At 44.5% G+C, this 18,413-nt stretch overlaps 1 protein-coding gene and 2 pseudogenes across 3 annotated transcripts in view; all 3 read left to right on the plus strand.

The window, feature by feature from the left end:
- HNF1B (HNF1 homeobox B) overlaps window positions 1-12,033 on the plus strand; it is a gene marked incomplete at its 3' end in the record, with an annotated part of 69,816 nt that extends 57,783 nt beyond the window's left edge. The window contains exon 9 of the mRNA XM_081108772.1: window positions 11,951-12,033. Within this exon, the coding sequence (XP_080964898.1) occupies window positions 11,951-11,977 (27 nt within the window). The remainder of the gene's footprint in view (window positions 1-11,950) is intronic.
- A 3,068-nt stretch (window positions 12,034-15,101) lies between these two features.
- Window positions 15,102-15,913, plus strand: LOC308531705 (small ribosomal subunit protein eS1-like; annotated as a pseudogene). Its single transcript has one exon. The product of its transcript is annotated as a small ribosomal subunit protein eS1-like (transcript).
- A 1,836-nt stretch (window positions 15,914-17,749) lies between these two features.
- Window positions 17,750-18,128, plus strand: LOC308532347 (large ribosomal subunit protein eL31-like; annotated as a pseudogene). Its single transcript has one exon. The product of its transcript is annotated as a large ribosomal subunit protein eL31-like (transcript).
- The last annotated feature ends 285 nt before the right edge of the window (window positions 18,129-18,413 follow it).

Consider the following 18,413-nt stretch of genomic DNA (forward strand, 5'->3'; position numbering starts at 1 on the left):
ATATGGCACAGGGCCTTGTCACCATTTGTAAGGACTGCCGTAGCTGCTGTCAGGACTTTGGGTTTTATTCTGAGGGAGCTGGGGGAGCCATCGGAGAGTTTTGTGCAGAGCAGGGATAAGATCTGACTTATGCTCTAAAGGGATCCGTCTGGCTGCTGAGTTGTAGGGAGGGGCCAAGAGAGACAGCAAAGAGACCCACCATCAGGAAGCCCATGGCCATCACCCAGCCTGTGGGCGGGGCATGGAGGTGATGAGAGGCCATCTGATTCTGGATGTTATTTTGAAGGTAGAGAATTCTAAGGCACCAGGATTTCCTGATGGTTTAGATGTGGGATGTAAGAAGGAAAAGCATCAGGGATGATTCTGGGGTTTGGGGCCTGAACAGAGTAGGAAGCAGAAATGGATGCTGTAGAAAATGAGAAACACTATTGCCCGAACATAGGTTCTATCTCAGTTATTTTTGAAAGTGGTACTTTAGGAAGCATCTTGGTAGTAAGGGAAGCTGTGATGTCTGCTATTATCAGATCTCTGAGATGATATCAGGACTCTCCAGGTGACAGTAAGATGACATTTCATCATTCCTCCAACAAGTGTTTATTGAGTGTTCATCATATGCTACATACTCTTCTAGGCATGGGGAGAAAAGCAGTTTTTAAAATGTCACTTTGGCTGAAACCGGTTTGGCTCAGTGGATAGAGCATCGTCCTGCGGACTGAGAAGTCCCAGGTTCGATTCCGGTCGGGGGCATGTACCTGGGTTGCGGGCACATCCCCAGTGGGAGATGTGCAGGAGGCAGCTGATCGATGTTTCTCTCTCATCGATGTTTCTAACTCTCTATCTCTCTCCCTTCCTCTCTGTAAAAAATCAATAAAATATATATTTTTTTAAAAAAAATAATAAAATAAAATAAAATGTCACTTTGTCCATGGAGCTTCCATTTAACTGGGAGGGAACCAACAATAACTAACCAAGTACACAAAACATGCCAGCTACTGATAGGTACCAGAGAGAAAAACAAAGCAAAGAAAGGGCACAGAAGCAGAAGGAGGTAGATGCATTTTTTTTAGGGGGATCTCTATACCCTTGCTTTCCAAGGCAGGATTTCTTTTGGGCATCCAGGCTAAAAAGACACAAGAGTGTATATTTCTGAATCACCTATGCTCGTGGTTAAAAACCTATTCCCTGTGCTGCTTCCGTAGCTCAGAGCAGCGGTTCTCAACCTGTGGGTCGCGACCCCTTCGGCGGTCGAACGACCCTTTCACAGGGGTCGCCTAGGACCATCCTGCATATCAGATATTTACATTACGATTCATAACGGTAGCAACATTACAGTTATGAAGTAGCAACAGAAATAATTTTATGGTTGGGTCACAACATGAGGAACTGTACTTAAAGGGCCAGAAGGTTGAGAACCACTGGTTCAGAGAGTGTATTTGTTTCCTACAGCCCCTATAACAAATTTCCACAAACTGGGTGGCTTAAAACAACAGAATTTGATTCTCTCACAGTTGTGGAGGCTGGAAGTCCAAAATCAGTATCACAAAGGGTTGGCAGGGCTGCACTCCCTCTAGAGGCAAGAGAGGAGGATCTGCTCCTCGCCTCCTCCAGCCTCTGCTGGCCGCCAGGTTCCCGGGCTTGTGGCCACATCATTCCAGTCCCTGCCTCCACAGTCGCATTGCCTTCTCTTCTGTATCAAATCTCCCTCTTCCTCCTCCTCATAAGGATACATGTGATTACATGTAGGGTCCACTTGTGTTATCTAGGATAATCTTCCTTAATCACATCTTCTTTAAAAGCCTCTTTTTCCTTTTAAGATGACATTTACAGCTTCCAAGGATTAGGACCCGATCTCTTCGGGGAGTCATTATACAGCCTAATACAGAGACTTTACAACACCCCATGAAAACAGAGCTTAATGTGATCATTTCTTTATTAGCACTTTTCCAATTACAAGTCATCATTACCTTTGTGAGTAGGTTGCCTTGCCTTGTGCAAGAAACATGGATGGTCACCAGAAAGATGTTGGTTTCGTAATCTTTGTGAAATCTACTCTCAACAGGAGCCACACTTTGGAGAAGCTTGACTCAGTAGTTGAAAAACTTAAACATGTTGCTCATGTTTGTCTCATGGAAACAAAACAATAGGCTGCTGCTGTCATTAGGGTTAACCATTCATCCATCCCTTTGTTCATCTAGTAAATATTTCCTGCTGCCATGTCGAGTGGTGGCTAAGAGCACAGGCTGAGGGAGTCAAGCAAATCTGGGTTCAAATCCTGGCTCTACCACTTATTCGCTGTGTGATCTTGGGAAAGCTGCTTAGCCTTTCTGAGCCTGTGCCCTTGTGTGTTTTTAAAATGGGATTAAATGAGAAACAAAGTACATAAAGCCCTTTGCCTGGTACATAATAAGAAAATGCTCAATAAACGTTAGTGATTAGCATCCAGGTCTTCTTCAATGACCACATGAGAGAACATGATGGCTCCATTTCTACCATCACCGAACGTCCTCCTCCAACTAGATGTAAATTCTGTGAGAGCAGGGACTTGCTGTCTTGTTTACTGTTTTGTCCCCAGCATTTAGTACCTGGCATATCTTAGGCACTCAGTTAATACTTCCTGAATGATTGATTGTGTGTATGTATGTCATGGAGTTTGCTGGTTTTATGTCTGGAAAATGGCCTGAATGTACACCTACCACCACCACCACGCTCTGGGGCCTGCCATGCTTCAAAGAGAGGAGCGACTCATTGTTTATTACATATTTCTGTTTTATAAATGGGGATAAGGAGAAAGGAAAAGGTAAAAATGGAGGTCCTAGACCAGGGGTGGGCAAACTTTTTGACTCGAGGGCCACAATGGGTTCTTAAACTGGACCGGAGGGCTGGAACAAAAGCATGGATGGAGTGTTTGTGTGAACTAATATAAATTCAAAGTAAACATCATTACATAAAAGGGTACGGTCTCTTTTTTTTTTTAGTTTTATTCATTTCAAACGGGCCGTAGTTTGCCCACGGCTGTCCTAGATAATGTTTCAGGGCTAGTGTAGTGCAAGGGTTAGTTAGACCAGCTCAGACAGAACCCATGCTGGCTTCTGAGCTGCCACTCAGAAAAGAATACCAACAACAACACAAAACCATGTCTATCTACCTGTGGGTTTGATCTCTATGCCTCATCTGCAAATATTCCTCCCATCCACAGAAAGATGACCAGATTGCAAACTTCTCAAGGATAAGAGATCCGATCATGCCTCTCTTTACCAGCCTAACCCAGGTCTTCATTCCTTTGACTATATTTTTTGTACATTTTCAAAATACAAAGCATCTAAGACACATAATAGGTGCCCATTCACTCATTCATTCAACAAACCTGTTTTACACACTGACTTTGAGGCAGACCCTGAAGAGGTTCCCAGCCTGGCTGGGGAGACAGATAAATTAATAGGTGATTGCAATGCAGTGTGTAGGTGTTAGAAGATGGAGTGGTAGGACAATGGAGGAAATTCTATTTGGGTAGAAATCAGAGAAGGTTCCTTGGAAGGCACTTGAACTCTGTTGTGAAGAATGAGTGACAGTTTGCCAGGCAACTTGGGTGGTGGGGGGGTGAGGTAAGGGGAGAATGGAGGAGACATTTCAAGCCGAAGGACCCCAAAATGCAAAGTGAGTGTCCAAATCAACGAGCTCCTGGTAGTGTTTCAGCCCAAATCTTCTGTCTTCTGCATGCCCGAGACCTTGCCTGACCTTCTCTTACCAGGGCTCTGTAAATCATGATCTGACACAGAGAAATATGTTCTCCAGGCTGCAGGGTCCTCAGGTCAAGGTAATGGATCACTAGCCAGCCAGTGCCTCTGAGGAGTGAACCAGGGCCTGAGAATCAAGTGTGTGGGCCCCACATTTCAGATGAACAAAAGTAAGGCATGGGGTAAGGCATGTGATATTTACGTTCACAAACTGCAAAGCCACTAGTTTGCAAAGTGTCGTTACGTCTGCAGGTGGAGGGTAATTTTCCTGTTATTCAAGGACTCCTGATCGGGTTCTGATTGGTCTCTGCAGAATTGTTTTATGATCCAGAGCCAGGCAGCACTAGATAGGAGATGTGGTTTGCTGGGCAGAAGTTTACAGGGCAGGAAATTGCTTCACTGGGCACAACCATTCATAAGAAACACCTCTGGGAAAAGGAGACCAGGCTCCTGGCAGCCGGGCTGGCTCTCGCCATTTGTTTACATCAGCAACAACCCGTGTTCCTGGTTACACAATGTGGCAACGTCACTTTGAATGGGGGATCTTTGCTCCTTGGAAGAATAAACACATTCTTCACTCGCAATGGAATTAGCAGACCTCACAGACTTCTCAGTGACTCTCCTGGAGGCCTTAATGTCATAGGAAGGTGACACCTAATAAGTTATACATGATTAGCTGTATAACTTATTCCAAATTTGGTTGAACTTTCCTTTATTTGGCAGTACAGCCTTAGGTGAAGATCCTCCAAAGGTGAGGTGTGGAAAAGGGTGACAGTCCATTGTCAGGCAGTTGCCAAAACCACACGAGGTTTCTTAAGAACAATCCAGTCAGTGGTTTAGGGGTCATTGGCCAGTCTTTGGGCAGGAGGGGACAGGGCTGTGGGTTGTTTGGGTACATTCCAAAGCCCGCATTTCCATTGTCCCACCAGCTCTTAGCTGAGTTCTAGAGTCCAGAGTTTGTAGCACTAGAGCCATCAGATCTGCACATGTCATGGGGAGGAAAGATAAAGGGCAGTGGCCAGAGTCTCCAGAACCACGGGGGGTCTGTCTGGCGAGTTCCTGGAGGCCTCCAGCCCAGCACGATTCAGTAGAGTCAAGAGTCACGCCCCAGGCCCTACTCTTCCCCACCTCCTTTGTAAACCCCATCTCAGTCCCTTCCTGGCCAGGTGAGCTTCAGAAATGAGCTCTCTAAGGTCTCGAGTTCTGTAGCTGCGAAGTGGGAGAGAATCATGCCATTTAATGTCACAACTCAAATGTGGGGATTAAATGAAACCATGCATTTCCTCATTCTCAAGTGTTTGCACACTTAGGGTTTGATGCATCGTCTCTAGGTACAGCTGGACAGTTAGGGAGAACTTGGAGGGGAATTTTATTTTATGTTTTCTTTTACCTTTCTATGAGAAGTTGCAGGCAATTCACCATTGCTCCCAACTTAGTTCTGAACCTACTAACTGTGTACTTAGGCTTTTTGGTAGAACATCCAGGGCATGAGCAGCCAGTTGCAGAAGGCCCTGGGCTTGTCCCATCTGAGCTTGTTTTATTGGCTTCCCCGAAGGCCATCTGTTTAGTTCTGTCTCCTACTTGAAAGTTCTAAACAGGCCCAAGCCAGGTTATTCTTGCTCACACTATATCTCCAGTACCCCATACAGTTCCTGGTGCATAGTAGGTTCTCTTCAAAAATTTGTTGACTGAATAAGCAAATGTATGAATGAATCAATGAATGGGTTGCAGTTCTTTTAAAATATGAAAACCATTGATATAATGAATCCATAACAAACCTACTACAGACTTCAGGTCATCTAACTTCTACCTCATCAGACAAGTAGGCAACCTTGGCTCCTAGGTTCCTTGTAGGAAGGAGCAGGTGTATCAGGGAAAGCAAGGTGGGTGTGGTGCCAAAGCCTACCAAGGCAGTTGCGAGGACAATACTTAGCCAAGGACCCTTTTGATAACTAGTTCAGTAAGTACCCACTTTAATTGTAGTTTTCAATCTGCCTCAGGATCTCAGGCTTACTGCTTCCCCTTCCCTGCCCCCTTCCTTGCGAAGGAGACTACAGAAGGTTTGGAGCCACTGCCCCTAGGTGTTTGAGGAATAGTGTTACTGGCCACCTGATATCCAAGTCCTACTGGAGGGACCAAGATCAGCCTAGACATGAAGGATGGTCCCATAGGGTCAGACTAGACGCATGTGTGACCAAGGCAGCATAGGACAGACCCTGAAGAGTGTTTTGGAATGAGGATGTGGTCCATGCAAACATGTTAGAAGCCTCCTTTAAGGTGGAACCCCTGGATGTGGTACCTGTATACAGATCTGATGTTCTAAAAGGCCAGTGTTCTCAGTGGTTAGAGCATCAGCTTCGCACCAAAATGTCATGGGTTTGATTCCAGGTTAAGGTCATGTACCTGGTACAGGAGGCAATCAATCGATGTGTCTCTCTCACATTGATGTTTCTCTCTTTCTCTCTCTCTCTTTCCCCCCCTCCTCCCTTCCATTCTATCTTAAAGCAATGGAAAAATATCCTTGGGTTAGGATTAAAAATAAAAGGCATACTTCTCAAACTAAGGTGTAGGTAGGACAGTGAACCGGGGATACAAGAGCCACAGAAAAATAATTCGTCTTTCTGGAGCATCAATTTTATTGAAAGACAAATAATTTTACTGCATTTTTTATATAAAAGCAAATCAATAGATCATGGTAGAAAATACAAGATTCACGTGCATTTTTAAGGTAAAATATGGGGCTTCAAAGAAATTTCCTATTTGCGGTGACCTAAAATACTAGGCCCCTTGAGAACTGCGAATTCACTCTTCTCTGCCAATAATGGCCCTTCAGTAGAAAGGTTTCAGAAGCACAGGCTGAAAAGAGCCAAGCAGAAAATGTCACCCATTGCCAGTGCCCCCACTGTCCCTGCACGCCTCTAGACCCCACCTATGCAGCGAAGGTCCCCTCCATGAGACCATGGCATTGATAAAGCAGCAGCCCCTCACATCATCTGGGCTGACTCTTGAACCCCAAGAGATCAACTTGCTGTCCTTCTCCCCATCCTAGAAGAGGAACTGTACCCCTGTTATTATTTTCTCCATTTCTGGTGGCCAGCCCAGCACTCAGCACAGACAAGGCACTCAATGTGTTGGGATGAGCTGAGCTCTAGACAGATGCCTTTCTTTCTCTTGAGGGTGGTGACAGCTCTGGCTTCAAATCCACAGGGAGACCAACCAAGCAGCATGGTCGCTGCTCACAGGTGCGGCTCTAGTCCAGTCAGTGGGGGCAAGTTTCACTTCCCTTGTTTCTAGGGCTAAAGGGTTGAGCAATTCCTTCCAAGTGGAGACAATATTGTTTTACTTTAAAAAAATGTTTTTACTGAATTTTTTAGATAGGAAGGGGAGTGGGATAGAGAAATGGAAAATTAATGAAAGGGAAACATCCATTGGCTGCCTCTTCCATGGCCCTCACTGGGGATCGAGCCCACAACCCTAGGCATGTGCCTGACTGGGAATCAAACCAGGGACCTCTTGGTTTATGGGTTGATGCTCAACGACTGAGCCACACTGGCCGGGCAATATTGTTTTATTTTTATTCACACTTTTGAGACCAGGATCCTGAATCACATAGAGCAAGTTGACAGCTCCACTCTGGAATACACGGAGATGAACCGTGAATGAGCATCAGGGTCTGGGGGCACCTGTAGTAACTTTACTCTTTGGCAAACTTTGGTCACCTGAGCAAAGTCCCTGGGGAATCCAGCTCCCATTCTTCCTCTGACCTTCTGGCAAGGGCAGCTTCTCTGGGTCTCCTGACTCCAGTGCGAGCCCCTGAGAGTGGGAATGGTGCCTAATTAATGTCTGTTCTCCTGCCGCTTAGCAGCGCCACTACACAGAAGACACCCCCAATAAGTACAACTATTTGCTGGTGATGAGTACGACGGCATTTGCCTAAGTCACTTGCCAAATATTTATGATCTGTGCAGTTTGCTGGACATAGGGATGCAATGATGAATAAGAAACAGCTCCTCTCAAGGTTCTTAGTAGGGAAGGCTAGTATGGAAACTGCCCATTGCGGGACAGAGAAAAACTCAGAGGCCCTCCCAGACAATGCAGGTGATGCCTGCTTGCTGGCCAGTGAACTTAGTAGATAAAGTGATGACTTCTAAAGCCATTGAGGTGGACCCAGCCTCCCACAGCTGAAGTCATGGGAGGCCAAAGGGAGGATCACCTTCAACAGTGGGCTATCGCAATCACAGGAATGCCCAGGGTGGGTGGGCCGAAGGGTGACCTCCCCATCACCCTGTAGGAAAGTGAGGCCAGACTAGCACCTGTTGAGACAGGTAACTCCATTTGCCCATTGTCCCATGTTTGCAGAGGAGGAGCAGTGAACTCCAAGGAGTAAGAGGGGATGGGTCACAACCAGGTGAGCCTCCTTTTGCTGGCACCGCAAGCATTAGCGCTGAGATAGAGCGGCTGTCCTGGAAGGATTTATAACTCCAGATGTTAAGGTCTTCTCGTAAACAGGCTCTCTCGGTCGCCACGTGTCAGGGGCAGGAGGAGTAGGCAGCTAAGGACAGACCAGAGAACAGTGCTGGGGGTGGCGGTGAGAACCTAGTAGAAATGTGCACATTTGGTTGTAGCAGAATGGGGAATTTAGGAAAGAAAGAGGGAGGCGTGTGGGAGAGTGAGAGAGGGGTGGAGGGGTGGAGTTGTTCATGGCTAATATTGTATGGAACATTGAACTGGTTAATTATAATGCTTCATTTCTTGCCTTATTCCCTATGGCCAGGCCCGAAAGGTCATAAACATGCTTTGGAATGTAGTGATATCGTGAGGCAAGCCCAGAGAGCCAGCCCAGTGGGAGCATTGTCCTACCCAGGCTTCTGCTTTCTAGAAGTTTCTCCCCCCCACAACCAGGGCTCCTCACCCAGTGCATTTTATTGCTTGGGGGGTGGTGGGGGGGAGAACAGGTGGGTAGTGTCTCTGGTCCACCTGTAGCTTCCAAGTCAGGCACACAGCAGGCTATCCCTGCCTGGAGAAAGGCAAACTGCTTAGGTTGTAGGTGGTAGGAGTGGGGGAGGGGTGTGTGTGCAGGAGGCAGTGAGGCAGGGAGGCCTGGAGGCAGGGAAGCAGTTGGTGGAGGGTGAGGAGGGGAGGAGGAGACTCTGCAAGTGGGAACCTCAGGCCTGTGGCTGCTAAAGCACCAGTGCCACCTTTGGATGCCTCTCTCTCTCCCTTCAAGTCTTCCCTTGATGCCCTGGCTGGTGTTGCGCAGTGGTTAGAGTGTCGGCCCATACATTGAGGTGTTCGAGTTCGATTCCCAGTCAAAGGCATGGACCTGAGTTGTAGGTTTGATCCCCAACCCTGGTTGAGGCTCTTGTGGGAGACAATCAATCAATGTGTCTCTCTCACATCAATATTCTTCTCTCTCTCTCTCTCTCTCCTTCCCTCCTTCCTTTCCACTCTCTCTAAAAAGCAATGGGAAAAATATCTTGGGGTAAGAATTTAAAAAAAAAGTCTTCCCTTGACACGTATTTTTAAAAAGTATTTTTAATGATTTCAGAGAGGAGGGAGAGAGAGATAGAAACAACAATGATGGTGGAGAATCACTGACTGGCTGCCTCCTGCACGCCCCCCACTGGGGATCCAGCCCGCAGCTTGGGCCTGTCCGACCGGAACGGAGCCTGGGACCCTTCAGTCCACAGGCCGAGGCTCTCTCCACTGAGCCAAACCAGCGAGGGCCCTTGACATCTATTCCTACCTGATGTCACCCGAACACAAACAGGTGTCCAAGGGAAGCAGCACACTCTGCAGTTTACCCTAAACCCCGCCCCGGTATGCCACCTGGAAGGGAGGGCACGGGGTGTTTCCTGACACTGCAGCCCTGTCCCAGGCTTTTCTGGACTCGGCCTGGGCTGCGTTCTGCTCCTGGGTGGGACTGCAGGCTCAGCAGGAGTTGAAAGATGTCCCTCAGGGGCCCCCAGAGCAAGCCTCCCTCCTCCCACTTCTCTGGAGACATCAAACACCCCAGGCCTAGGCGGGCTGGCCGGGTTAACAAACACAGCCTGGCTCGGGGGAGGCTTGCAAGCCTCTCCTCCGTCTCCCAGCTCCAGCCTGAGCAAATCCTGCTGGGACTTCAAAGCCAGCTGCTTGTTTGCCTGGCCACAGGGCAGCAACAATGCTTTCCCTTTGACCTAAGAAAGCATCCCTGACAAATGGAGCACAGGCCTCTGCATAGGGGCGGTGAGGTAGGCATTCCTGCCAGCCTCCCTTGCCAGCCTAAGACCAGGCGATGTGTTTAGCAGCCCTGGTAGGAACTATGTCTGCAGGCACCTGGATACACCTCTGGAAAGACTGGCCCCACCTGGACTCAGTTCCAAGGGGGCAGGCCCCACCCCACCCCCGCAGGAAGTAAGTGGCCACCCTTGGGAATGGAGACCACAACCCCATGCACTTGCAGCTCCCCTGAAGGCGCCCTTGTTTCCAGGGACTGCTCATCACAAATGTGGCGGTGTGGTGAGTGTACTTGTCCGTGCCCTACACACGTGTGTGCATATCCCAGTGACCCCAGACACCACAGTTCTATAGGAGCTATGCCCTTGACTTATATTCTGAAAACACATTTTCATGTTTGCTCTGGTGTGTGAATGGTGTATGCATGAGGCAGTAAATGAAATCAACCAGCCTGCTCCAGAGATGGAGAAGCCTATCCGAAAACTTACCCTTCCGCTAACTTCTGCCAGGTCAATGATGAGTTACTAATACTTTCAAGGACCCTCACTTTGAGACTTGAAAGTCAATTCCAGATTATAGTATCCAGCACCCATTTAGACCTTTAACAAGAATATATATATATATATATATATATATATATATATATATATACATACACACACACACACACACACACACACATATATTCCTGCCTTCAGGGCTTTTCTTCTCTATTTTCAAACATACAAATAACACCTTTTAAGTAATGTAGTTGAAATGAAAAAAATAGATGGATTTAGTTAACCCTAATCTTAGCATAAGTCAGCAGCAATGCGTCATAGTTACTAAAAAGACAAAAATCTAGACTGCATCAATGGAAATAACTGTGTCTAGATTGCATGACAAAAGAGACGCATCTTGTTTGTAATAAGACCTGACCTTAAAGTCTGGGCATCACTTTTCAAGAGGGACATTGACCAACTAGAAAGCCTAAAGAGGGTAATAACCAGGAGAGTGAAAAGTCTGGGAACTGTGTCATTCAGACAATAGCAAATATCTGAATAGTCTGAAAGGGAAGACCTAAAGAGAATAAATTCATGAGAGGTGTTACATAGAGGAGAAAACACTGCTCTCTGGACCAGTGGGCAGATTGTGGATCCATGTAAGAATTATTCAACAGTTTGTCTCTGAACTGAACCCACGCTGGTAGTTGGTAAAGGCTGGAGGACTGTCAGTGATGTAGTATAGGGATAACTATATTAAATTGCAGATTGGACAAGATAAGAGTTGTCTGAGAGTCTATGAATCTGTTAAAAAATCAGAAATAGGTGGAGTCTTTTACAGGTATCTCCCTAAAATTCCACTATTAGAGTCACTTAATTGGACAAAGGCATTCTTTGTCCTGGAATATCTCTTTTTAAATGCAATATGCTTCTTGAGAAAGGTAACACATTACAACAGATAGATAAAACTGTTCTATATCTTTTTTGAATGGAGGTGCCATGAGTGTATACAATATCAAAACTCATTGAATTGAACACTTAAGTTGTGTCATTTTTTTTGTCTGTAAATCAAACTACAATAATGAATGAATGAGTGAATGAATGAATGAATGAATGAGTGACTGTATAAATTGGAAAGAACAGGAAGGGAGCTTCAAAGTTAAATTTGGACCCTGGCCAGAGGTCACGGTTTGATTCCTAGTCAGGGCACATGCCTGGGTTGCGGGCTCAATCCCCAGTGTGGGGCATACAGGAAGCAGTAGATCAATGATTCTCTCTCATCATTGTTGTTTCTATCTCTCTTTCCCTCTCCCTTCCTCTCTGAAATCAATAATATATATATATATATATATATATATATATATATATATATATATTAAGTTAAATTTGGGGCAGAAGCTTATAGTCTCCACTCTCTGACCCTATGGTGCTCAGAATGTAAAGCCCCATTGGAGGGAAGGCGAGCACAATGTTCATAGATGATCTACATTTCTTTCGTATTTCCATCTGCTCCAGAATCCATGTACAACAGTACCAGCATGATGGTCTGTTTCAGAACTCTGGGAAGAGTGAGGCAAACTGGTTCTATTCAACTACACAAAAGTTAAAAAGAAAATTCTCCGAACTGCCACCTGATCCAAGAGTCTCCCTTACAACAGGTAAGCCAGTCTTATGCTTGAACCTCTGCAGTGACAAAAAGCTCCCTCCTTCCCAAGAATAATAACAAACAACAATGACAGCTAGTGATGTGCCTGGCCCTGTTCAAGCCCTTTGCTCATTCCAGATGTGGATAGCTCTGTCCGTAGAAAGTTCAGACAGGACTCCAACATTTCCCTCCTGTCTTCACAGGTTCTCTTAAGTGAGAGGGAATGAGGGTTTTCATCTTGGAATGTGTTGCCCGTGGAGATTATTGGGGAGGACAGAGTTGGTATTCATTGTGTTATATGTTTACCATCGTAAGCACAGTCTATACTGGGCTCTGAAGTAATAGCAATAGTGGCAACAATAGTTAAAATTTATTGAAGCATGTGCTCACTTTACATGCATTTACCTCATTTGATCCACACAACAACCCTACAGATTAGTAAAATGTTGCTTTGAAAGATTAAGGAATTACCTTAAGGCCCAGAGCTGGAAACCCACATTCTAGCCCCGGCTATCTCACCCAGAGGCTGAGCTGTTAACTACACCAGTCTGCACACATTTTCATAGTTAATGTGTTTAGTAGAGTGTAATGGAAAAATCTCTGAACTGAGGGTGAGAAGACCTAAGCTCTGCTCCCTTGTCTGCTACTTTCTCTGTGAGTTTGAGAAATTGTTTTCTTCATTTCCTTTAGTATGAAATAAGAGAGGTGAACTAACCCTAGCCATCTTTGCTCAGTGGTTAGAGTGTTTTTCCTCAGATCAAAGGGTCTCAGGTTCAATTTCCAGTCAAGGGCACATACCTCCCTTGCAGGTTCAATCAGGGTGCGAGCAGGAGGCAGTCAATCCATGTGTCTCTCTAACATCGATGTTTCTCTCTCTCTCTCTTTACCTCTCTCCTTCTCTCCCCTCCCTTCCACTCTCTCTAAAAATCAATGAAAAAATGTCCTCAGGTGAGGATCAAAAAGGGAGAGAAGTGGACTAGCTGATCCCTAAAGCCCAGACCTAACTCTGATAGTCTATACATTCTAAGCCAAAGGCCTATAATCCTTTCCCATCTGGAATGTGCCTTGTATAACATTTACTAGGGCATCCAATTAACGTATGGACATGGTGATGGTGATGATGATGATAATGACGATGCTGCTGCTGATGAAATGCATGAATGAATGAATGAATGAATGAAGTGGAGTCTTTAGCATTTTCTTTTGCTGAAGGTGGTCCCTGGTCAGCTGTTTCAGGAGAAAGAAAGAGAGTTCTTGTCTCACTTTTCAGTTTCAGTTGCCTTCCACTACTGGCCTCAGATTTCAGAGAATAAATACATAAAGCCAGCTTCAACCCCAGAACTTTCTCTCAAGGCCTAGCTTGTAGACTAGAAGCAGAAAGTGAATATGCACAGAGTGGCCAATTAGTTCACCGAGTGCCCTCATGACCTCTGACCCCTGCTGGGCCACCCCATCCATTAGCTGTCTTCTTCCCCCTCCACCCTCCTTTCTCTCAGTTTGATTCGTTGTTCCCGCCATTCTCTTTCAGCAAAGAAACATGCTCAGGCATTCAGCCAGCCGCTTCCACTTTCTGTTCTTTTGTCTGCTCCCACTGTTGCCCTTGTTGCTAACCTGGTCACCACTCCTTGACCCTATGGCTGGTCTCTCTCCCCTCCTGGGGCTGGGGAGGGGCAGTCGTCCAAAGCAAGGCTTGCTGGAAGGAAGAAGGCAAGCTTTTAACTTTCCTTTTCACTTGGGTTTCACTCCACAACCTTGCGTGTGAATCTTATTCCTCATTGCAGGAAAGTCTGTAATGCTTTCTCTGGGATGGTGATTTCTTTCAAAGGCACGTGTTTTGAAAAATCCTCGTGGGTGAAGGCAGCAGTATGTTCCTTTGATTGAGAGCAGAAAAGCTAGTTCAAGATTATGGGTGAGTACATATTTGTGAGAACTCCAATCATCAAAAGGTGACTATAAACTAATATTTTGGACTTGAAACAAGCCTTCCAATTGTTGACTGCCTCTGCTGATTCTTTAGAATTCTAGCTCAGAGAACAAGGGAGCTGGTGGTGAATTTATTAGAAAAGGGCAAGCACGTGGGCGTCAGACCACTGCATTTAAATCCAGGCCCTGCCTCTTGTCGACTGGGAGACTTTTGGTAATCATAGCAGCTTCCAGTGTTCTGAGTGCATTCCGAGTGCCAAGCACTTTACACACATCATCTTACTGATGCTCATACTAAGCAGTGAGGTAGATACTGTTTAGCAATTGTCATCTCATATTACAAATAAATAAATGAAGGCTAAGAAATTAAATTAATTGTTCAGGGGTATATAGATAATAAATGGCAGAGAAGGAACACGCATGAGGTATACATGACTCCGGAGTTCTTAAATGCAGTACCATACTTCCTCCAGTGTACCTAAGTCAGTCTTTATGAGCTTCAGCTTCCTCACCTGTGAAATGGTCACCTATAAAGCGCCTAACAGGAATGACGAAGCAGTCCTGCGCTTACTTATTCCAGGCATTTTTCTAAATGCTGTCATAACTTATCTCATTTAAGCCTCACGAGGTTCTAATAAATTGGAACTATTTTTATTCCCACTTTACAGAGGAGGAAACTGAGGCTTAGAGAGGTTAAGAAACTAACCCAGATCACACACAGCTAGTAAGTAGTGAAGCTGGGATTCTAATTTGAGCTGTTTGGCTCTAGAGCCCATGCCCTTTCACGTTCGAATCTATGACAGTTGCCTCAAAAAGGCCTACTGAAGAAGTCACAGCACGCGCATGCGCGAGGGCTACAAGAATGTAGGTAACTAATTCCAACCCAAAGTAACAGGGACAGTTTCCCGAGAATGTAGAGGAGAGGCACTTGATGGAAATTTACTTTAATGCCAGAAAGGCTTGGAAATACATCTGTTTCATAAAAGGAGGAACATCCTAATAATGGATCAACAACGATGTTGAAGAAGTGGCAGAGTCCTTGTCATAAACGTGTCTAATCAATAGTAAGGCAGGCCTTTTAACTCTCTAAGCAGACTGATGGTTGTTGGCCAAAATAAGCACCTTATCAAAGGTGGCTAAAAGGAAGCCAAGAAGAAAGTTGTTGGTCCGTTGTCTAAGAAAGACTGGTGTGATGTGAAAGCACCAGCTATGTTCAATATAGGAAATATTGGAAAAACACTAGTCACAAGAACTCAAGGAACCAAATCACATCAGATGGACTCAAGGGTCATGTTTTTGACATAAGCCTAGCTGATGTACAGAATGATGAAGTTGCATTTAGAAAACTCAAGCTAATTACTGAGAATATTCAGGACAAAACTGCCTAGTTGTTTTCCATGGCAGGGATCTTACCCATGGCAAAATGTGCTCCATGGTCAAAAAATGGCAGACCATGGTTGAAGCTCATGTTGATGTCATGATGGTTACTTGCTTCGTCTATTCTGTGTTGGTTTTACAAAAAAATATAACCATCAGATTTGGAAGACCTCTTATGCTCAGCATCAACAAGTCCACCAAATCTGGAAGAGGATGATGGTAATAAAGACCCTAGAGATGCAGACAAATGACTTGAAAGAAGTGGTCAATAAATTGATCCCAGATAGCTTTGGAAAAGGCATAGGAACGCTTGCCAATCTGTTTATCTGCTCCGTGATGTCCTTGTTAGAAAAGGCAAAATGCTGAAGAAGCCCACGTCTGAATTGAGAAAACTCATGGAGCTTCATAGTGAAGAAAGCAATTTTGAAAAGCTACTGAGGATGAGATGGGTGCTGCCAAGTTGAACAAGCTGACGGATAAGCCTCTTGTCCAAGAATCTATTTAAAATTCAGACTTTTAATGGCAATAAATAAAAAAAGTCCTATTTGTGTGTGTGTGGCGGGGGGCGGGGGGGGGGGACAGTAAGGAAGGCAGGTAGGCACTGCATCTCACTCAACTAGGTACTCCTTCCCCTTCCCTCCCCAAGAGCATCTAGAAGTGTCTTGCACATACTTGGCACTTGCTTGATAGGTTTTTCCTAAGTGAATAAGCGAATAATACCTAAGGGAGGATTTCATTGGGAGTAAATGGCTCTCCTGTTTTGGCGGATGCTGTAGCCCTGCAGCTGAAAGACCCTGTTCCCTCTCATCTTTCTCCCTGCAGCTCCCCTGACAAGCCCACAGGCTGAATGACAGAAAGCTCACTGTACCAGAGATGATTTACGGTTCTTTGTTATACAAACCCTTTCACATCCCTCCCCATCCTCTTTTTGCCAATTCATCATGATAGTTAAATGGAACTTTAGATAGTGAACTATATGGCTCACAATCTTGAAGACAATTGTTCAGGACACCTGAACAACAATAGAGCTAGTATGCAGATCTATAAAAGACCACCTCTCTATGGGGATTATCTTGGCTTTCCCTGCTTTCCCCAAAATTCCAGAGAAAGAAATGCCTTTATTTTTACCTTAAAGAGTCCCAGGTACTCTGCCTAAGCAGTGAAAAGAAAGGGGGAGACATGCATCTGACTATGGAATGCAAAGCTCTGTAATCTCTTCATAATTAAAGTAACAGAAGCCCCAAGGAAGGTATCATCACAGTATTTCAGTCTGGGTTGCAGAATAACTTTGCAATGATGTCTCAGAGGTGTTTTTACTCAATGCTCTGGGATCTGTACTTTGTTTGGCCAATCTGCTATCAAAATAATGAGGCAAAGTGAGTTGAAGATTTTGTGGTTCTTCATGCTTTTAATATAAACTGAAGTTACACTAATCAAAGTAAACCCTTTATCATGGCTATAGGAGGCAAATAGAAGTAAGTTTTTCCTTCCATCTGTCTGTCAGTAAGCCTATTTCAATCACATCACTCATGGGATATTATATGTTGGCATTACCTTGACTATGTCAATAGAACTGAGACTAAGTCACATATACTAACACTAATCCAAGAGCTTGTAAAATAGACACTTTTGATTTTATTTATTGACGGTTATATGTCATCACCTTATTGTGAAAAGAACTATGGCTGTTAGATACTAACATACCAAACATGATTTGTTACATGCATATTTTTTATAACTCAGATGAATAAGTGATGCCTTCTAATTTCCTACTGCTCAATGCTTAATAAACTCACTGCTTCTCTCTGTCTTATTTTCCCTTGATATACAATTAGTAGGTGAATATTTTGCTTCCTATCCTCCTAAAAGTCAGAAAACTCAAAATGCAATGTAAACAACAAAGAGATATTTTATAAAATAATACGTTCAAAGAAGTTAGGCATACATCTTAATTTCAGTGAACCATATCATACTTTAAATGTACCATGGAATATAAAATAATATTCTTTTGTAAAACAATCAAGTTCCTTGTAAACTGGTTTGAACATACAAAATCTCAAGTAATCAATTTGCTTAAAAGAGAGGTTCAGTTAAACTTGCAAAGTTCCTTGAGTTCACCCTGTGCAGTTGGTGTTATAAAATATTTTTATTGCATTTATTATCAGCTGAAACATTTATCATGTACTGTTCTTGCTTCTCACTCCTTCAATGCAAGCATTTACCTTTGACCTCCATGATGTTAACATTTTACTGTTCATGCCAGATGATTATGTTTCTGTTTTGTTATCTGTAAAATAGAAGTCTATCCCAAAGCAATTAGACAAAACAGAATAAAAGACATGCATTTACTTTCTTTCCAACTTGGGCCTGGCAGAATGGCTCCTGCAAAGAATAGTGGCAAAAAGAAGAAGGGCCGTTCTGCCATCAACGGGGTAGTGACCAGAGAATACACCATCAACATTCACGTGCCCATCCATAGAGTGGGTTTTAAGAAGTGTGCCCCTCAGGTACTCAGAGGTCCAGAAAGTTGCCATAAAGGAGGTGGGAAATCCAGATGTGTGCATTGACACCAGGTTCAACAAAGCTGTCTGGGCCATGGAATAAGAGATGTCTCACACTATATCCAGGTGTGGTTGTCCAGAAAACAATGAGAATGAAGATTCACCAAGCAAGCTCTACACATGGGTTACCTATGTACCTGTCACTACTTTCAGAAATCTACCAACAGTTAATGTGGATGAGAACTAACTGTTGATTGTCAAGTGAAGTTATAAAACTGCCACATACACACAAAAGGAGGCATGCATTTTAAAGGATACATGGAGAGCAATATTTTAAAAATTTGAACTCTTTATACAATTCTAACATTCATGGTAATACCAAATATGACACTGTGATCTTGATTTTTCTCCAAAATTTTTGTCTTCAAACCTGAATAATAATTCTGTGTTAGATCCACAGTTCTCAAACTGTGCCCCAAGGTACCACAGGGTGCCACAGCAGCAAGCCCATGGAGTGACATAGGACAATTAA

The sequence above is a fragment of the Myotis nattereri genome (assembly GCF_964212035.1).
Source record: "Myotis nattereri genome assembly, chromosome: 16".
In the NCBI taxonomy this organism is placed as follows: Eukaryota; Metazoa; Chordata; class Mammalia; order Chiroptera; family Vespertilionidae; genus Myotis; species Myotis nattereri.